Raw genomic sequence first — 22,645 nt, 5'->3', positions numbered from 1 at the left:
GAATCCCTACAGTGCAGAAGGGAGCCATTTGGCCCATTGAGTCTGCACCAACCACAATCCCACCCAGGCTCTATTCCCGTAACTCCACATATTTACTCTTCCAGTCCCCTGACACCAAGGTCAATTTAGCATGGCCAATCAACCTAACCCACATATATCCTTGGACTGTGGGAGGAAACTCCACACAGACAGTGACCCGAGGCCGGAATTGAACCCAGGTCCCTGGCATTATGAAGCAGCAGTGCTAACCACCGTGCCACTGTGCCACCCCCAATGTCCAATGCTAAATTCAGTGGACAAAGTCTTTTTGGTTAAACAATGTCCACCCAAAAACATGCAGCGGAATTTTCCGGCTGCACATATCCCAAGACTGGAAAGGTCAATGGACCTTTCAATGGTTCAACAAATTTTCTGTTCAGCCTGCTATGATTCCCATGGTGGAGGGGGTGGGGGTGTGGCGAGACAGGAAAATTCCACCTAATGTCTTTTGGGGCAGATAGTGTCTTTTGGGGCGGACAGTGTCTTTTTGGAGCCATTGAAATCTGTTGGCCTCAATAAATTCCACAGATTCAGAACATCAGGAGAATGAATGTGAAGTTTCAGAGGCCAGAAGCTAAGACGGGAGAGTATATTCACTCATTCCACTGGGGAGCTTTGTTGAAAAGGAGTTCTGATTAGATAACGGCATTAGTACTGAAGCACTTTCATTGAACCAGGATGGAAGCAATTCTGTTCCTGGTCTTGGGAAAGCAATATCCATGAGAGAAAACGAGCAACTTGGACACCTAACTAAAGAAGTGGTTTCTCTCTATGCCATTGGCACCAAAGCAAAGAGCAATAGCTGACATCATCACTTGCCACATTTTTGCTCTGTTTTCAGATGTGAATGCTTCATAACTGTATATGATTGGAATTGACATGTATGAATAGTGGTAACCTGTACAATATGAGCTTGCAACACTCTCTTTCTGATTCACGATCAATCTGCATTTCATTGATTATTTCTTGTTCAATTTCATAAGTCAATAAAACAATGCAAGCATCGGAACAAATTAATCCATCTGGGGAGATTAATGCATCTCAATGATTGATAAAATTGCCACTTCCCCAACTGTCCCTGTCCATTGAAAATGGTTAGTTTGCCTTTGGCAAACAATGAGCAATGGCCCAACTTTAACATAAAAACCTCCACAAAATATTTCACTGATTACAAACAGGGTGGTACAGTGGCACAGTGGTTAGCACTGCTGCCTCACAGTGCCAGGGACCTGGATTCAATTCCCGGCTTGAGTCACTGCCTGTGCAGAGTCTGCGCATTCTTCCTGTGTCTGCATGGGTTTCCTCTGGGTGCTCTGTGGACTACCACAGTCCGAAAGACGTGCTGATTAGGTGCACTGGCCATGCTAAATTCTCCCTCTGTACACCTGAACAGTTGTCAAGGTGTGCCGACTAGGGGATTTTCACAATACCTTCATTGCAGTGTTAATGTAAGACTACTTATGACTAATAAATAAAAAAGTTCACCACAATACTTTTAAGCACAAAAAGTGATCCTTCTGTTGCATTATGCCATCACTTTAGAGCATATTGCAACACTTCCTTCTTTAGAATTCATGTAGACATGTACAAAACTTCACAATGGAGAATTTGCAGGAGCATAACATATACCAATTCCTTTACAGTAGGGAAGATATGTGCCATAGAACCTTTTCTGTTGATCAAGCCCACATTTTTCAAGCATGTATCCTGCTGTCAGTTCTTTATAATGTCCTTCTTACACCACAGGCCAAGGAATTGTATAGTTTGTAAAAGTATGATTCTCAGCCCAGCACAGGATTCCACATTGCTGTTCCCATTCTCTCCTATTGTGTAAAGTTTCTATACCGAATGCAATCTCTGTTTGATTTGAACATGTTTCTACATTAGCAGTGAGTTTCTGGGCACACACTAAGTGGTGCAATATATTTGCAGAGTGTGAAAAGGCTGCAATGGTTAGGCCAGAGCAAAAAAAAAGGAAGTGTGAAGTTATTGATAAATAATGCATGCCAAAAAGGAAGCTGGGCTAAATGCCATATGAAAATCCCAAAACTCATCGGAAAGCATGTCGTCAGCTTTCTCAGATTGTGATAAGCAGTTCCAACCATTTAGCTGAAGAAAATCCCATTGCTTTTGCTTCTCAAACCTTGGGCAGAGCTGCAAGTGACTAGCCCCGGATTAAACACAAAGCACTGGAATCACCTTTGGAGTCAAGAAATTCCATCAAAAAAAAAACTAATTGGTAAAGTGGTCATATTTTCCCCCGTGAAAGATAATTTATACAGAACCACACACAATGTTATCCCAATAAAAGGTTCTATTGGATAAGTTGTTCGCTGCTGAAGGGCAATCTCAGTTCTCAAACCCTGAGCCTTGTTCCTGATTTATGGTTGATGGAAATATAACAGCGACTGATTTCAAACAAATTGCCATTTCCCTTCAATAAACAGAATCCAAGAGGTTGATCACGGGTATGCCAGTTTTAGTAAATGAGGACTGATGACCAGTAACTCACGGTAAACATCACCGCTTGTCTTAACTTATACTTATGTCATAAAGACTGCTACTCAGTTCAAAGAGTGATGCCCTGTGTATATACAAGCACCATCAAATCACATCACTGGTTAGTCTTCATTAACAACCCAGACTGCCAAGTAACAAGCAGCCAATCGCACTCTACATGTTATATGTTGTAATCGTCTAATATTGCATATCCTTTTCCAAAAGGATCACAACTTCAATCCAGTTGATCTCAGATAAATACAAATCTAACAAAAGCAGAACAAGAGGACGGCATGGTGGCAGAGTGGTTAGTACTGCTGCCTCACAGCTCCAGGGACTCCAGGTTCAATTCCCAGCTGGGGTCACTGTCTGTGTGGAGTTTGCATGTTCCCCCCGTGTCTGCGTGGCTTTCCTCTGGATGCTCCGATTTCCTCCCATAGTTCAAAGATGTGTGGGCTAGGTTGATTGGCCATGCTAAATTGTCCCTTAGTGTCCTGGGATGTGTAGGTTAGAAGGATTAGTGGGACAAATGTGTGGGCTTGTGGGGATAGGGCCTGAGATGGGATTGTTATCGGTGCAGGCTTGATGGGCTGAATGGCCTCCTTCTGCACTGTAGGGTTTTTATGATTCTATGAGATGTTCCACTGGCACGAGTCATAGGTCCAAGAGCACACCTTCCCGAATGTGCACCTCTACCTGTCATGAACCAATTAAAACATAAAATCTCCTCTAGTTTCAGTCCAGCAAAACCCTTTCCTCTTTGCTCATTATACAAAAATCAGCTACACTAAATTCATACCATTTACTCTCAGTATATAGAGATAAGACTTACCTAACCCTTCCCATTTACTATCAATGTATAGAGAGCAGACTTATCAAACTCTTCCCATTTACTCCCAGTATGTAGAGATAAGACACACTGTTGTGTATTTGGAGACATGTCACTGGGAACACTTTGGTAAAAACTAACAAAATTTTATTCACGGTATGTCTTCAATCTCATGTCTGTTGCTTCTCTCTGTTTCCCATGCTACATCTCATCAAGTCGACCATGCATGTATACAAAGGTGTCAAACCTCGTGAGAATATTTCCTTGCATATATTACAACAGCAAGGCTCCACAGTGAGACAAAAGAGAAATATATAAAACTTTCTCCCGCCTTAATCTGAACGTCTCCAAAAGAAGTTCCACATGAACAATAGTCAATGAGTTAGTCACTACTACAAATTCAGACGGTCTGCAGGTCCTCGCTCTCGGAATAGTTGGCGGAAAACCTCTGGCATTTTCCCCTTCACACTAATGGGAACTACCCAGCCTAGCATGGCCTATGAAAGCTGGGTAGTTACCCTTCACTACGTGTAGAGACAAATCAGCTGTTTGTCCATTGAGCTGCACAGCCACTTCAGTGCAGCCCTTCAGGGGAAGCATTTCTCCTGTGTCCATCTTCAGCACCAGCCCTAAGGGAATGTACTTAAGTTTCTAGCAACAGTGAGACTGCTGTCCCAGTGTCAAATTCAATCCTTATTGCCTGTCCTTCCAGCAGTGAAGTTATCCGGTATCTCTGTGCAATACCAGCTATGATTAGCACATGTAGCTTCTCCTCTGAGCATACATCACTACGCTCTTCTCCACCCTGTTGTATAGCATGGACATTTCTTTTCATTTTGTTTAAATGGTCTCTTGATTCATTCCTGCTTTGTACTTTCATTATTAGTTTGCTTTCTGTTTCTCATTATGTGTCCTTTTTCTCCCCCCATACAGTTTCGATATTCCATGTCTTTACACCAGCAGTAAGCAGCAGAATGCCCTGATTTTGCACTCCAGCAACACCGACAGGCCCTGGTGGCTTTGAATGTTGATTCAGCGGACATTTTGTGCACCCACTTGGATGAACTCAATTGCTTCTTTTGTAGCTACCTCCATAGAAACAGGGATTTCAATGGCTTTCTGAAGAGTGAAATTGCTCTCAGTTAACAGATGTTTGATGGGCAGCATAGTGGTTAGCACTGCTGCCTCACAGCATCAGGAACCCAAGTTCGATCCTCAGCTTGGGTCACTGTCTGTGCAATGTTTGCACGTTTGCCCCATATCTGCAGGTGTTTTCTGCGGATGCTCCGGTTTCCTCCCACTGTCCGAAACACATGCTGGTTAGGTGCTCTGGCCATGCTAAATTCTCCCTCAGCGTACCTGAACAGACTAGGGGGTTTTCATAGTAACTTCATTGCAGTGTTAATATAAACCTACTTATGACACTATTATTAAATAATAAATGTTGTTAAATAATTGCTTTGCTGCACAGATCACAAACAACTCTGTCACGAATTATGTCAATTATGTCACATCTCTAAATTCACCATATTCTGCAAGTTTTTTAAACACCAGAACAAATTGTGTGATTGACTCCCCCTCCTCTTGGTTTCTTTTATGGAATCTGAAGTGTTCTGTAATCACCAGGGGTTTAGATGTAGAAGATGCTGGCACAATTTCCACAATTTGTTTGTATGTTTTAATGTTAGTTGCACAAGATGGTGCAGGAGGTTAAAAGTTTTTCCTCCCAACACACTCAGGAAACTAGGCACCATAACGTCTCCATCTGTTTTGTTCGCCAGCTTACAATAGTCAAAATGCTCAATATAAGAGCTCCACTGCTTAACATTTTCATCAGGAGCTCCAGCAGTGCTGAAAACTTGTGGTGTACGTTCATTCTCATGTCTGCTGTTTCTCTTGGTTTCTCACTCTACATCTCATTACATTGGCAGTACGTGCACACTAATGAATCAAACCTTGCATACATTACTACACAGGGAGGGCTCTATAATAACCGAAAAGACAAATGCATAACACACACCAAACCCTCACCATTGATTCTTACTATTATAGAACACATCAAGCTATTTCTGACGTTTCCACCGTGATGCCACTACTAAACACATCCTCTCCTTACCCCATCCTTTCAGCATTCTGCATGGCCCACACCCTCCACAACCACCCTGGTCCACTCCTCCATCGCTCCCAACCCTTCAGCCCTTTCCATGGCACCTTCCCATTCAATTGTACCTGTCCCCTCGCCCCCACCTCAAGGGCCCGAAAACTCCTTTCCGGCCACAATGCAACATTTCACTTGCACCTCCCTCAACTTTGTTAACTGTATTTGCTACTCCCAATGTGGTCTCCTCTACATTGGGTGGACTAAATGCAGATCTGGTGACCACTTTGTGGAAAATCTTTGCTCCGTAATCACGACTCCAAACTTCCGGTCACTTGGGATTTCAACTCAGCATCTTGCTCTCAAGCCCACATGTCCATCCTTGGCTTGCTGCAGTGCTCCAGTGATGCCCAATGCAAACTGGAAGAACAATACCTGGTCTTCAGATTAGGTTCAATGTTGAGCCTTCTGGACTTAACATTGGGTTCTACAACTTCAGTCTGTAACTTTCCCAGCTATCTTGTCTTGCACCCACCCCTTCCCTTTCTGTTTTTTGGTTCCTTTGGCCTGCCCCAACAAAATCCCACCTCTCCCCCACACAGCCACCTGTCTCTTATGGTTCAGATTTTGCTCCCACTGAGCACTGACCTGCGTTCACCAATTAACACATTTTGTTGTTTTACGTTTTGCCATTATTAGCAGTCTTCAGTCATAAACATAAGAATATAAGCATTAGGACCAGAAGTAGGCCATCTGGCCCCTCGAGCCTGCTCCATCATTAAATAAGATCACGACTGATCTTTTCATGGACTCAGCTCCACTTACCCGCTCGCTCACCCTAACCCTTAATTCCTTTACTGTTCAAAAATTTATCTATCCTTGCCTTAAAAGCATTCAATGAAGTAGCCTCAATTGCTTTACTGGGCAGGGAATTCCACAGATTCACAAACTTTTGGGAAAAGAAGTTCCTCCTCAACTCAGTCCTAAATCTGCTCCCCTTATTTTGATGCCATGCCCCCTAGTTCTAGTTTCACCTGCCAGTGGGAACAACCTCCCTGCTTCTATCTTATCTATTCTCTTCATAATCTTGTATGTTTCTATAAGATCTCTCCTCATTCTTCTAAATTCCAATGAGTACAGTCCCACCTCCTAAGCCAACCCTCCCAACTCCTTAATGGCACCATTAACACCCTCCTTTGCCTTATGTCCATGACACCTTTGTCAATCTCTCCTTAGCTACGACCGATCCCTGTTCTATTCTGCTTCATCTCCTCCATCCGTCTCTCCAATTATACAATTCTTTACATTTCTATTTCTTTTCAGTTCTGTGGAAGGCTCAGTGGACTCGAAACATTAACTGCGTTTTTATCTCTCCACAGATGCTGCCAGACCTGCTGAGATTATTCAGCATTTTTCTGTTTTTACATCAAGTGGTTTCCTGTTCAGGTTGAGAGTTACACTGCACCAATTCAATAGTTATGTATTCCCCATTGCACACATTTTGTAATTGAAATACAAACATGTATAAACATTAACCACACAATTCCAGCAATGAAACATTTTCAAAGATGTACATTTAATGCTCATGACATGAAATCCGCAAACAGCCTGCTGACTTTCCCACACAGACAGAACACGTGTAGGCATTGAAGCATTTTTGTGCATACAATAGTTTTATTATTTGTATTGAATTGTTGTTAGAAGCAGTGATTAAATGGGCTGAGCTGGGGAGGTTTGCAAGTTTGCTGTTGTAATTTGTAGCTTATAGAAATCCTGATCGAAGCATTAGCAGTTATGCATTTATTGGAACATCATTATGTATTTTACAGAAAACTAATTAAATGACTGGAGTTACTGACAATGCATGAGGTTACTTGCAAACTATGAAATATGCATTATTCCCCTAAATAGTTGAATGAATGCAGACTGCTCAGCACCTCTGGGCTTCTTTTAATTAAACCGCACATTCTCCAGTTAACTGTCCAGCAACAGACTAAGACAGAAGAGCTACAACTCCCCACCAGTTTCCCCATCCCTGCCCCCATATCTCCTCCCCTGACTTTTAAATAGAAATTTTACACTGGCTAAGCAATGAAACTGAAAGATGGAGGGTTTTTTTCCTCCCAAACTTTGAACAAAGCCAAGTTTGGAGCTTTATGCAATCTGCTGAATGTTCAGACTGAGTCAGTTGCTCGAGAGCTTTATTATCACCAAGGAAAATATGGACTTAATGAGTGGCTACTGAACCCATGGGCTGGAATTAATGCAGCCCTCTGCGGAAAGAATCATTTGGTGGCCAGGCCCACTTCACCATAGGAGAGGCCCTTGTCAGTCATAGAGTCAGAGAGGTTTACAGCATGCAAAACAAGCCTTTCAGCCCGAATTGTTCATGCTGCCCTTTTTTAAAAACCACTAAGTCCCAATTGCTCGCGTTTGGCTCATATTCCTCTATAGACATCTTAGCCATGTTACTGTCTAAATGCTTTTTTAAAAGACAAAATCTAATCGCCTCTACCACTACCTCTGGCAGCTCATTCCAGACACTCAACACCTCTGTGTGGAAACAATTGTCCCTCTGGACCCTTTTGTATCCATGATGTGGAGATGCCAGCGTTGGACTGGGGTAAGCACAATAAGAAGTTTCACCACAACAGGTTAAAATTCAACAGTTTATTTGGTAGCACAAATTTTTGGAGTGTTGCTCCTTCTTTTGTATCTCACAGATAGTCAGCCAAGGGCTGAGTCCCTCATGCTGTGAGGCAGCAGTGCTAACCCACTGTGCTACTGTGCCACACAAAGCTCAAATGTATGACCTCAAAAGAGAGTTACTAATACTATTAGCCCATAAATATTAGCATTTTGAGAAACTGGCTTTCTTCCTCTGAAACCTAAAGCTATCTCTCTGTAGTTTTGGATATTGTCGACTTCACCCATATAAGTACAAGAGTAATTTTTAGATTACACCGAATATAGTTCCAATTCCAAATCAATCTCGAGTTTCAAACTAAAATTATATGATACTGATATTGCAGCAGTTTGATTCTATGATCAGGAAGTATTTCTGTTCGGAGCTGTACTTGATTCCAGGAAGGGAAGTTGAGAACCAGACATTGATTTTCACAAATCACATTTGCTTCTTTTGCAAATCACTTTAAACCTGTGCCCTCTCGTTCTCGGTGCCTTTCAGAGCAAGAACAGTTTCTCTCTATCTACCCCATCCAACCCACTCATGATGCAGGGACGCTGGTGGTTAGACTGGGCTGGGCACAGAAGGAAGTCTCACAACACCAAGTTAAAGTCCAACAGGTTTATTTGGAGTCACGAGCTTTCGGACCACTGCTCCACTCACCTGATGCAGGAGCAGCACTCCAAAAGCTTGTGATTCCGAATAAGCTTGTTGCACTTTTACCTGATGTTGTGAGACTTCTTACCATGCCAACTCCTTCATGATTTTGAACATCTTCATCAAATCTTGCAGCAAGTCATATGCAGCCCAAAGATGTGCAGGTTAGGTTGATTGGCCATGCTAAAATCGCCCCTTAGTGTCCTGAGATGCATAGGTTAGAGGGATTAGTGGCTAAAATATGTAGGGATATGGAAGGGTGGGGGGGGGGGGGGGGGGTAGAGCCTGAGTGGGACTGTGTTCGGTACAGTTTCAATGGGCCGAATGGCTTCTTTCTACGATTACTTCTATGAGTTACCCTTATGCAAGTCCAATTACCTTTTATAAACAATAGACCATCAATTTGATACGAGCTTGTTGGGGGAGGCTAAGTTTGAGTCATCAACTTGCCTAACTTTGAGTTGTCATTTGAACATGCTAATTTATTCATCATCAATTTGCTGAGTCACAGTGACCTGTGATGCTCCATATGGTTTGCCTCCAGCTTTATTCAAGTTTAAAAAAAAACATATTTTGGGAACCAAATGTTCTCAGGCAAAATAATTAGCTGGGAGTGCTGTTAGATTGAGATTTTGCAAATAAAAGTAATTAAAAGTAGATTCACAGCACTGCAGTCATTATTCACAAGTACACAAACTGGGCACTATAATCTCATGGAGGAAGCTTCGACGTTGCAATGCAAGTTCAAACCATCCCAAAAGTGAGTGGACCTTCCAACTAAGCACCATTGGTAAAGCTTCCAGTTTTGCTTCTGAAACTGGGCAGTTTATCAATTTAACATAAAAGAAGTCCATCATTCAGTTACAGGATTACGGATGCCAATCTGCCAAGTAAAATTAACACCAGCCATCAAGTGATGGCTTAACAGCAGGAGAAAGAAAATAAGATAAAGAACTGGCATTTAAAAAGCAAATCTATGAGGCATCCTGAAACATTTCATAGAATTCCTACAGTACAGAAGAAGGTAATTCAGCCCATCGTGTCTGTATTAACCACAGTCCCACCTGGGACGTATTCCTGTAACCCTGCACTTTTACCCTGCTACTCCCTCGACACTAGGGTCAATCTTGCACAGCCAATCAACCTAACTGGGACATCTTTGGAGTGTGGGAGGAAACCGGAGCACTTGGGGGAAATCCACGCAGGCGCAGAGAGAATATGCAGACTCCGCGCAGACAGTGACCCAAGCTGGGAATCGAACCAGGGTCCCTGGTGTTGTGAGGCAGCAGTACTAACCTCTGTGCCACCGTGCCGCCATGCCATGAAATCAAAAAATAATTGATTTCACAATCACTGACATTTTGTAGGGAAGTACAATATAACCTATAGCAGGACAGCACATAACAAAATGAGACAAATGGCCAGGTTTCTTTTGAGACTGACCAGATCACCAGAAGGATTCTTCTTTGAATAATGAATGGGATTTTGTGGTACATTTGCTTGCTGTATCTATTTAAGAGCTTATGTAAAAGATGGCACCTTCAAGATCTTCCTTGGCTGCTTGAGGGCACACTATGCAAATGGAGAAGAAATGGAAAGCAGGCTTCCCATTCCACCATCAAAAGAGTCAGTGCTCACTCTGATTGCACTGCAGCCATTTCATGCTCAAATGAGCCTCAATTACCATAAAATATTGGAGCAGAATTAGGCCATTTGGCCCATGGAGTCTGCTCCGCCATTCAATCATGGCTGATATGTTTCTCAATCCCATTCTCCCACCTTTTTGCTGTAACCTATAATAAGGCCATTGGCGGCAGGCGGGGCTTCCTACTGAGTGAGGAAAGGAAATCCTGCCTTCAAGAACTGCCAGCGAATCTGACTGGCTGGTAGCTCTTTAGTCCCTGCGACAACAACAGCTGCAGGGGACTGAAGAGGGACTTCAGGGTGTTTTCTGAGCCAATGTCCCTGGACTGGACAGCAAGGTAACTTTACGGGATCACAGTTCGAAGAGGGTAAGGAAGGCCTGCGTGGTTGGGGTGGGGGCAGGGGGTAGGTAAGCAATTGGGGAACAGGCTTGGGGTGAGGAAGTGAGGTCCTCAGTGGCCATCAGGCCTTAAGGGGGAAGCACCCAAAGTCAGATGGGGACTTCTGATGGAGGCATTGCACCCCCCACCACTTCCACCTGAGGCCCACACCCATTAAATCCCAGGCTTCCCCAGGCTAGATATTCTAAATAGCATATTCTAGATATGCTAAAAATTAATGCTGGCTGGGAAACAGTCTTTAAATGGCCATTATCTACAGTATCCGAGGCCTTGCCACTCCAGTGTAATAGTCGCCTGAGTTTGGTGTAGGCAGGAGGCCAAAGGGAAAAAGTTAAAATTAATTTATGGACTAACAAGTAGGCTTACATTCACACTGCAACTAAGTTACTGTGAAAATCCCCTAGTCACTACACTCTGGCACCTGTTCAAACGAGAATTTAGCATGGCCAATGCACATAACCAGCATGTTTTTCAGACTGTGGGAAGCAACTGGAACACCAGGAAGAAACCCCATGCAGACACGGGGAGAATGTGCAGCCTCCACACAGTCAGTGACCCAAGTCGGGGATTGAACCCAGGTCCCCGGGCGCCTCATTTCAGAGCATTCAGCCTCATGCTTTCCAATGTCTGGCAGGCTATCTCAGGAAAAATCTCAACTGTCCTGAGATTTTGGCCATCTATTGTGCACCATACCTGCACCAAAACTCCTGAGAGCCAAAATTCACTGCAAAATGCCATTCCATTTCAGCCAAATGCAATGGCACGGTGGCACAGTGGTTAACACGGTGCCTCACAGTGCCAGGGGCATGGGTTCGATTCCCAGCTTGGGTCACTGTCTGTGTGGAGTCTGCATGTTCTCCCTGTGTCTGCATGGGTTTCCTCCAGGTTCCCTTGGTTTCCTTCTATAGTCCAAAAGACGTGCTGGTTAGGTGCACTGGTCATGCTAAATTCTCCCTCAGTGTATCCAAACAGGTGCTGGACTGTGGCAACTAGGGAATTTTCACAGTAACTTCATTGTGGTGTTAATGTAAGCCTACTTATGACACTAATAATTTTTTTTTAGAAATCTTGCTCAGGAATTCCAAAGGCTTTAAATCCTGACTCATCAGTGCATTCAACGGTGGGTTTTGATTGAAATCTGCTCTGGAATAGTCACCTCACACATCTTCAAAATCACAGTGGACTATCTGAAACCCTTTGTCAGTTTCTGCAAAATAAACTTGCAACGTGTGAGTGTATTGGAGCGCAGCAAGACAGCAACATTTAAGGGACAGTGCGGCCAAACTGACCGCTTCAGAGGCCAAGTAATGCAAGTCCAAACAATCTTTACGATAAAAGCGTGTTTGGACAGATCTTTATTCAGAAGATGGAAGAAGAATGCAGTGAGGAAAAGTTAGATTCAAGTTGTAAACTGAGATTGACAAAACAAACAAAATACTGCCTGCAGATACTACAATCTGAAACAAGAGCAGGGGATGCTGGAAACACTCAACAGGTCTACCAACATCTAAAGGACAGCGATATTCTTTCTGGATTCCAATTTGAACTTACCTTCTACTAACTCTTTCGTTCTAAATTGGCTCTAAAGGACAGTAGCATCCCTCCAATGTACCAGCTGTAGCTCTATTGGTAACACACTCACCTCTCAGCTACAAGGTTTCGAGGTTAAGTTCAACTCCAGAGCTTGAGTGCAAAAATCGAGGTTGACGCACCAGTAAAGTACTAAGACAGCTCTGCAATGAAACACGTGCTGTCCTTTGGATGAAATGTTAAACTATGCACAGCACAGTGGTTAGCATTGATATTTCAGAGCTCCAGGCACCCGGGTTCTGGGTGACTGTCTGTGTGGAGTTTGCACATTCTCCCTGTGTCTGCTTGGGTTTCCTCCTGTTTCCTTCCACAGTTCAAAGATGTGCATGTTAGGTGGATTGGCCATGCTAAATTACCCATTAGTGTCCCAGGATGTGTAGATTTGGGGATGAGTGGGGTAAATACATGAGATTATGGGGATAAGGAGGGCCTGGGGGAGATACTCTTGTCAGGGAATCAGTGCAGAGCTAATGGGTTGCATGGCCTCTTCTGCAGTGTAGGGATTTGATGAATCAATGCTCCATGTCTGCTTGGGTGGATGTATAAAATCCCATGCACAGTTCCAAAGAGAAGCAGAGGCACTGGGTGAGATTCTCTGGCCTTCCAGCCGCATATTTCCCACTGGTAGGGGGTGGCACTTTGTATTCTAGTGGCGATATTCTCCGGTTCCACCGCTGTCAATTGGATTTCCCACTGATGTCATTCCACACTGGCAGGAAACCTGTGGGCAGGATTGCACTGCTGGCAGGACCATAGAATCCCAATGGTGCGAACATCTGAAGAATTCCAGCCGCTATTCCTGGCCAATCTTTATCGCTCAAACAACATCATAAAAACAGGTGATCAAATTGCTCTTTGTGGGAGTTCGCTGGGTGCAAATTATCATTGTGATTCCTACATTCCAACAGCGACGACTATTCAAAAAGTACTTCATTGGCTGTAAAGTGCTTTGGAATGTCCAATGGTTGTGAAAAGCACTACATAAATACAAATCTTTATTTTTTTCCTATGTGTCATCTGCATTAATTGGCAGTAGCCAAGTCTTCCAACTGCCCCTCCATCCCCACCTTGTGCCAATTACCTTCTGGGCCACTCTTAGTATTCAGGCAAGAAGAACACCTGCCAATCATTGTCAAGCTAAGGAAGTATTCACACTGCAAAGCAAGATGCAGAGCCAAGCAGTTAGATATGCACTGGGTTGTTCTCTGCTGCATGTGGCAAAATTTGTTTTTGGCCAAGTGACAAATCGGGAAATTTGTGTCTTTATTTCCACGTGTGAAATAACTCGATTTGAAATCTGAAGTTGTTTTCCTCTACCAAGCTCCAACATTTAGGACCATAGACTGAATGCTATGGTGTACTGGTCCCGTTAATGGACTACGGAATCCACACAGTGCAGGAGGAGGCCATTCGACCCATCGAATCTGCACCAACTCTCCTACAAAGTATCTTACCCAGGCCTTCTCTCCGTCCTCTAGCCTTAAACCCTCATCTTTACCCCACTAATTCCCCTAACCTTGGGACACCAAGGGACAATTTAACATTACAAATCAGCCTAACATGCACATCTTTGAACTGTGGGAGGAAACCAGTGCACCCAGAGGAAGCCCTAGGCAGACATGGGGGGAACACGCAAACTCTGCACAGACAGCCCCTACGGCCAGAATTGAATCTGGGTCCCTGGCGCCCTGAGGCAGCAGTACTAACCATTGTGCCATCATTGTGCCATAATTCAGACAACGTGGATCGACTAAAGTTTTGAATTAAAGTGTATTTATTAGTGTCACAAATAGGCTTCTATTAACACTGCAAGGAAATTATTGTAAAAATCCCCAAATTGTTACACTCCTGTATCTGTTTGGGTATAGAGGGAGAATTTAGCGTGGCCAATGCACCTAACCGCATGTCTTTCAGACTGTGCAGAAGGAGACCAGGGCGCTTGGAGGAAACCCATGCAGAATGTACAAACTCCACACAGACAGTGACCCAAGCCAGGAATCTAACCCGAAATCTTTGCGTTGCGAGGAAGCAATCTAACCACTGTGCCACCCATGTAGATTATCACAAGACTGTGTTATGTAACAACTTCAACACACTGATTTTACAATTCTGCACGTTTAATTTCACAACTGTGAGCTAATTATTCAACAATTATAGGGGTTTTGAATTTTAAAATGAGCCACAACTCACACTGTAATATTTATGGGGTATTGTCTCTGTATCTCAAAAAAAGAGTAAATAGGTCAATTAGCTGGATAAATGTTTTTGCTGGTTATTATATGCCAGAAATTGTGCAGCTTTCTTAACAGCTGCACAGAACAATCTCTAAAAGGGTTAATTGACTTCTTGGCATGTGGCATCTGCCAGTGGCTCATTGAGCACTGCATTGTTTTGGCAATAATTTTAGGAATAATTTTGTAACACATTGTTAAGCACAGACATCTGAAGCGTATCACCATTTTTCATGCCAGCTAGCCAATCCCGGGAGATGATATTCATATCAAGAACATGTTACCGAATGAAATTTCAGAATCAGTGCTTAGTCAACTAAAGTATTGTGCGAATTTATTCAAACATTCACCATCTCTTATTTCGTTCATGGGCTTTCACTTTCATGAATCATTATCTTTAGGTCTTTAAGCTGAGAAAATTCTGGACATTAGTTTAGTTTATTTATTACTGTCACACGTAGGCTTACATTAACACTGCAATGAAGTTACTGAGAAAATTCCCGAGTTGCCACACTCCAACACATGTTTGGCTACACTGAGGAAGAATTTAACATGGCCAATGTACCTAAACAGCACGCCTTTTGGATTGTGGGAGGAAACTGGAGCACCCAGAGGAAACCCACACAGACACGGGAAGAATGTGTGTACTCCACACAGGCAATGACCCAAGGTGGGAATCGAACCCAGACCCCTGGCATTATGAAGCAGCAGTGCTAATCACTGTGCCAGCATGCCAACCTTGCACTTCCATTGTTTAGATGTTAACTATTCATGAACAAGAATAACAGAGGCAATGCTGTTATAAAAGCAAAATATGTTGACATCCAGTTTTTTTAGAACAGCTCCATCTGTGTGGCCACCACCAGTAGCTTCAAGACATTGACAAGTAGTTCTGGCTTTGAGGTCCTATATAATTTACACCCTTTCATAATTTCAATACAAGGAGACGTTGCATGTTGTGCTGCATTGTGTTTCCCCTAATCAATGTGACATGGTCAGTTCTTCAAGGCTGCTTCTTGGACAACCAGAGAATTAAATGCAAACCATGCTTGCCAAATGTGACAAATTGTTTCCCAGGTGCATTTTCATCCTGGCAAACAAGCTTCTTGTTATTGCAACATGCAATATGCTATGGCCTTTAAAAAGCAAACTCGGATAGCAATTACTAATTATGAACCAGTCAAAGATGTTGTACAATCTGAAATTAAATGCAGGTAAATGCTACAGCAGCATTGATGTATGAGTGTGGTCCGAAACTTTACATTCACCATGATTTATGAATAGTCAATCTCACACACGAGACTTAGCAAGTAGACAGGGCTAGAAAGCCAAACCTCAATGCCAATAAATGACAAGATATGGACACCTAGGGGTAAAGAGTCACATGAAGAGATGTATAATGTATATAGGACAGGTTCAATGGGCCAGTTGGCCTTTTCCTGACCCAGGTTATTCATATGTTTGTAAAAATTACATTTGATTATTTGTTCCCTGGTTATGTGTGGGACTCTACAATGTCAGTTACTCTATATACCCATAAAGGTAAGTAATGGATTTCAAAAGGAAGTCTAGGATTGTAAAACACCTTGGTACACACAAGAGTGTGACAAAGTTCGGCAGAAATGCTTGTTATTTTTCTTGCAAAATGCTATTTCCCCGTCTCCCACCTCTGATAAAGTTCATCATTTTGAATACTGTCTGCATGAGTACTGCCTTTCAGGCAAGACATTAAACCATAGCATTATTCAAAGAAGCTCAGGATAATCCTTCCCATGTTCAGGGTAACATCTTCCCTCAAGCAAGATCACCAAACCATATTGTCACATCAACTACTCTATCTCATTGCTATTTTGGGATACTTGCCACATGCAGATTGGCTGCTACATTTTTCCACATTACATCTGGAACGCCAGTCCAAAATAAATAACACTCCTTTGGATGTGAAATCATAGAATCCACACAATGCAGAAGAAGCCATTCGGCCCAATGAGTCTGCACCAATTCTCTGACAGAGTACCTTACTCATGCCCTCTCCCCTGTCCTATACTTGTAACCCCACACATCTCCCATGGCTAATCTATCTAACCTACACATCTTTGGACACTAAGGGAGAATTTAGCATGACCAAGGCATCTAACACGCACATATTTGGACTGTGGGAGGAATCCAGAGGAAACCCATGCAGACATGGGGAGAATGTGCAAATTCCACACAGACAGTAACCCGAGACTGGAATTGAACTTGGGTCCCTGGAGGCAGCAGTGTGTACAGTGCCACTTTGGAATGGTTTGGAATGCCCTAAAATCATGAAATGCACTATATAAATAAGTTTTTTTCTCTCTTCATTTATATATTCTGGTACCTCAGGCATTCATGTGAGTAACATGCAGTACTATTAACTGCACTTAAGTTATGTTACATGTCTGTTCAGGACTACAGAAGTGATCCAATTGATATCTGTGCTGGCAGCAGCTAGCAAAAAAGCCTTCAGTTGAAGTATATGCCCTGGATTGTGACATCCTAGCCTCTCCACCCACTTTGTACATTTGTCAGCTTTGCACACCTTTCCACACACAGACATTACTAGCTGCAGAAACTACAAAAGGTCTTCTTGTACAAATAAATACATATCAGTAGAAGTTCTACCAGCATCATGAGCCTGTATGTAATGTAACGTTGGCTAGAACATTATTCCAGTGCTTTTATTTTTGGGATTAGTTAAGTCAAATAAGAGCTGAGCTCTCTAATTAAAAAGAAATAGTGCAAAAAGAGTCTTGGCATTTCTTGCCCATCTACATTTTTCCTCCCTCATCTCCAAAAATCACTGGCTTAGGGTACAGATCAGTCAACAGTAGCTCCTTCAATTGCCAATTGTTCCATCTGTGAGTTTGGGCACTGAATAGCAAAGGCTATTTGACTCTACATATTAAATCTTCATTCACTAGACATGCTGAAACATCAAAAACCCCTAATCAATTTTTGACCCCCTCTCCAAAAATACGGATGAGAATAACAGCATCTCAATTTCCAAAAGAAACCGTCAAGCAAAAAAAACCCCAAGATCCAATGAGAAACCTTCTGGATCAATGTGTATCACACTCTATGGTGCCTTAGATCAGTGAGGCATTGGGGAATCCACATATTTGAGCTTCCTACATAAATTCATTTAGATACATAGCCAGAACCTTTGCCGGAGACAACATGGTTAGGAACTCTGGAAAAATTTCCCGAATGCCTCCAACAGTTGTTAAACTCATGAGTTGTTACCTGGAATGCTATAGAAATGTAACTGTTAATCTTTAAATTTATCAGCATGTAAGCCCAAGAGAGAATGTCGACATTCAAATATGACCAATACCATTCTGAACTTGTTAGCAACAAGTGCACAGAGCAAACTGAGAATAATGAGCCCTGCTGGGGGTGTTTCTACAGCAGCACCAAGATTGTGGTCTGAGCTGGAATCCAAAATGAATCTAGACATCTGATCCACACACCATGGATCTCCAAACTGCAGTGTCCCCAACCTCAACCCCCCACCCCTTCTCCAATGCCCCACACAGCATATAAATCCAACTCTGACTAAATATTCAGCTAAATTATTATTGCAAGATTCACTCCTCCTGCCCTCTTAATTTTGTGTTACTCATTTGCATGTGCTGATGCCATATTTGAAGACTTGATTCCAACCAGTTTCACTGAAATAAAGTGTTGTGTTCTATAGGGTGGCATGGTGGCACAGTGGTTAGCATTGCTGCTTCACAGCACCAGGAACCTGGGTTTGATTCTGATCTTGGGTGACTATCTCTGTGGAGTTTGCACATTTTCTCCATGTCTGCGCAGGTTTCCTCCGTTTTCTTCCCACAGTCCAAAAATGCAAAGGTTAGGTGAATTGGCCATGCTAAATTGCCCCTCAGTGTCAGGGGGTCTAGCTAGGGTAAGTGCATGGGTTTATGGAGATAGGGCCTGAGTGGGATTGTGGTTGGTGCACTTGATGGGCTGAATGGCCTCCTTCTGCACTTTAGGTTTCTATGATTCTATGAACATGCAGGGTTACGGGGGCTAGCCTGGGTGGGATGCCCTTTTGGAGAGCCAGTGCAGACTCGATGGGCTCAATGGCCTCCTTCTGCACTGTAGAGATTCTAATTTGTAGAATGTGTGGAAGCCAGTAAAGACATGAGGGAAATTGGGATTGCTTACAAAGAAAAAAAAAGTCAAACTTTTAATTTTACTGTTTTATACATTAGTTACTTCCTGTGCAGAAAACAGTTCGAACAGCACAATGATTCAAGCATCAGTGGGGGTCAGCATCGAGGACATTTAAATGCTTGCTCATTTATTGTGCAGTTAATCATCATAGAAGTGGGACGCTGTGTACTTGGTATTCACACCAGTTACTCACCACCTCTCACAAGTACATGACGGTGCTGTGACATACTGGAATGAGCCAGGCTGACATCACTCCCCCCGCACACATCTTGAGAGGGTGGCATGAACAGGAGTTGGGGAGAGGGAGGGATGCGTACTCCAGCTGACAGCAGCGTGGAGACATCGCTTCCCCTCTGGTAAGCGGTGGCGTCTTCTAGTTTAACAGCCCGGCTTTCCCCATTCAATGGCTGCACACACACACACACACACACACACACAGAAAAACCATCACCCAAGCTGCATTTTCCTCCTCCTCCTTCCCCTGGAGTCGGAATGTGAGCCACATTCTCCCCAAAGTGCGGTGAGAAAACAGTCGCATTAAATTGCCAAACGCAACAGCGGTTCGTTAAATCGTTTTTGAATCTATGGTTGCACCTTCCAAAAACCTGACATGGGGGGGGGAGGGAGGGAGTCGCGGGGGGGGGGGGGGGTTCTAAAGGAGACTGCGGAGGCTCTCACCTTGGTACCACCTTTAAATCTCCGCGACCTTTGGGAAAGGTTTGCCCTTATTACATTGATCAGTGTGATGCGAAATTACTGTGGGGGCTCTGTGCTGGCTCCACCATAGTGTTTCGCAGTAGGCGAATACCACCCTCCCTCCCTTCTGACACACACACACACACACACACGCACACTGGATCAAGGAGTATTCCCCATTCAGGAGAACTTTGAGGAGGTGCCCCAGATGTGCAACGTAAAGCGTAGACTTCGCACGCAGCGATACGCGAGTCAGAAATAACCTTAAGACCCCTTCTCTTCCCCGCCCCCGTCTTGCAGCCCTGCACTCGCTCCTCGGATGATTCTGAAGATTTCGGGGAGGTAGGGGATGCTGTGATCGGGTTTTAAATAAGAGAAAACTGGCAGCTCTTAGCCCCTGGTTCAGGACAGGTAGAGGAATCAATTATGTTCATTTAGGGAGGACTGCCAGCTATTTGTCATAAAGGTCACATTCACTTAAAACTTCTCGAATGCCTACACACACACATACACACATAATATAGCAAAAACTATATTATGCATAATATAGTAAAAACCATATCATGCATAGTATAACAAAAACATACACATAATATAGGGAAAACTATATCATGCACAGTACAGCAAAAACTATATCATGCATAATATAGTAAAAACCATATCATGCATAGTATAGCAAAAACATGTACACTATAGGGAAAACAATATCATGTATAGTACAGCAAAAACTATATCATGCATAATTTAGCAAAAACCATATCATGCACAGTATAGCAAAAACCATATCATACATAATATAGGGAAAACTATATCATGCACAGTACAGCAAAAACTATATCATGCACAATATAGCAAAAACCATATCATATATAGTATAACAAAAACTATATTATATCTAAAATATGATACTGGAGAGTACCCCCTCTAGAGACAGGCTAGAAACTAATACATTCCGAATATGCTTTAAGTAAAATGTTTAACAGAATATTCAGAAGCTTCAGTGTGACATTTCATACTTCAGATATTGGCATAGTAACATTCATCTAAATTAAATCAGATTTCTCTCGTTGCGGGACTCCCAGTCTCCCAGCGAGAGACATCCCCAATTCCACTCCAGCGGAGAGAAACTTTCGCTGCTCTCCCCTTTCTCAGCACCGAGTGTCTATCTCACAGCTCCAGTACAGCACTGCAGCAAGATTCACATCCACAGCCTTACCCAGCGGAGAGAACTCGGCTGCCCACCTCCCCACCCATCTCCCCTTGGCCCTTAAAAGAGGACCCATCTCCCCTTGGCAAAACTAAAATATATGTATATTTTTTTAAGAAGTTGCAGAAACTGGTGAAATCTTTTGAGCAGAAAGCCACAGCCTGCTGTGATCCGCCAGAGTGCGGGGGAAGCAATGTGTCTCAACCCCAAGAGATGTTTCAGCACCTGCAACAGACGAAAGCCAGGTGGGGAGGGGATGGGGAAGAAAGCAGGTGGGGGGATTTAACAGGGCCATCCAGCCAAACAACCCCCGCAGAACCATAGATTTTACAAAAAAAAGTTTCCCCTTTCGTCCTTATAAAGCCCCATAACTTTTACAGTAGCCTCTGATAATAAATACACCTGTATGAAGAGAGGGTGAGAGAGAGAAAAGGGCAGAGGGCACAGAGGGGGGGCACAGAGGGGGCAGGAAAATGGAGAAAGGGAGAGGGGAGAAAGAAAGAGAGAGGACAGAAAGAGAGAAAGGAGGCAGAAAGTTAGAGGGGCAGAAAGTGAGGGGGGGCAGAAGTGAGGGGGGCAGAAGTGAGGGGGGCAGAAGTGAGGGGGGCAGAAGTGAGGGGGGCAGAAGTGAGGGGGGCAGAAGTGAGGGGGGGCAGAAGTGAGGGGGGCAGAAAGAGAGAGCGGGCAAAAAGAGAGGGGGCAGAGAGAGAGAGAGGGGGCAGAAAGTGAGGGGGCAGAAAGTGAGGGGGGGCAGAAGTGAGGGGGGGGCAGAAAGAGAGAGGGGGCAGAAAGAGAGAGGGGGCAGAAAGAGAGAGAGGGCAGAAAGAGACAGGAGGTAGAAAGAGAGAGAGGGCAGAGAGAAAGCGAGGGCAGAAAGAAAGAGGGGGAGAAAGAAAGGGGAAAGAGTAAGGGGAAGAGAGTGAAGGGGAAGAGAGTGAGGGAGGAGAAGGGCAACATTACAGTGAGCAACATCCCCCCCCATCCCCCCTTTTCAGTTGGGATGACTGACCAGATCAATGCATGAGGATAATGTGGCATTCAAACATTTGACACAAACTCTCCCTCGGCACTGGGAGCTGGAGCCGCCGCTGTCTGCACACTTTGCAGCAGCAGCAGTGCATAAACTTGGGCACAATGATCTTGAACTTCAACTCACCTTGAGCTGCCGATCCTCTCGTGCTGATTACACCCGCTAGCAAAGTGGCCACATACCAAATCATAGTACTATTAACCCACTGTGAGATCGGGCTGGATCATATCTTGGAGCTCCCTTCACTTTCCGATGTTCCCCGGGAACGCGTTCCTTCCGACGGTGTCCTCTTCAGCTGCTGCTCACCGCTGTTCATTCTCCCTTCCTGGCTTCTTTCTTTCTTTCTCCTCCTCTTTCTCTTCCTCTGCCTCTTGCTCTGTCTGTCTCTCCTCTCTCTGCCTGTCTCTCCCTCTCTCATTCGGTTACATCCCCTGCTGGATTGGCACTTGCACTCTTCCCAGCTTCTCTCTCTCTCACACACACACGCACACACTCTGTAGCTCTTTGCTCTGAGCGCAGCACTGATGGAGAGTGGATTTCCCCTCTCCCCCTCCCCCTTACACACATACACAAACCTAACTTGATAGTCTCCCCTGCTAAACCCACCCCCCAAGCTGATGACTGGCTGGGGCCAGCCAAACTCCTATGCCGATTGGCCATCGATGCTGTCCATCAGCCGGCGATGGGGATTCACAGCTTCTCAAGGTGGGTTGAGGTGGAGAGGCTGGAGCGCCGCAGTATCATGCGCAATAGCAACACAGCATCTTCCCTTCCAGCTCCTGGCTCAGCCCCCTTTCTCCAGCCCTTAAGGTGAACAAGCAGCCAATTCCTC

The 22,645-nt window shown here is 44.0% G+C and overlaps 1 protein-coding gene across 1 annotated transcript in view; it reads right to left on the bottom strand.

Moving 5' to 3' along the window:
• Window positions 1-22,268, bottom strand: part of igsf9bb (immunoglobulin superfamily, member 9Bb) — a 660,581-nt gene extending 638,313 nt beyond the window's left edge. Inside the window, exon 1 of the mRNA XM_080214744.1 lies at window positions 21,940-22,268. Coding sequence (XP_080070870.1) covers window positions 21,940-22,003 — 64 coding nt within the window. The 5' untranslated portion in view covers window positions 22,004-22,268. The remainder of the gene's footprint in view (window positions 1-21,939) is intronic.
• Window positions 22,269-22,645: the final 377 nt, after the last annotated feature.

Source organism: Carcharhinus amblyrhynchos, chromosome 29 (genome assembly GCF_965287045.1).
Source record: "Carcharhinus amblyrhynchos chromosome 29, sCarAmb.v2.hapA, whole genome shotgun sequence".
Taxonomy (NCBI): Eukaryota; Metazoa; Chordata; class Chondrichthyes; order Carcharhiniformes; family Carcharhinidae; genus Carcharhinus; species Carcharhinus amblyrhynchos.
The sequence above is the reverse complement of the archived record's forward strand: the minus strand, read 5'-3'. Positions and strand labels throughout refer to the sequence as shown.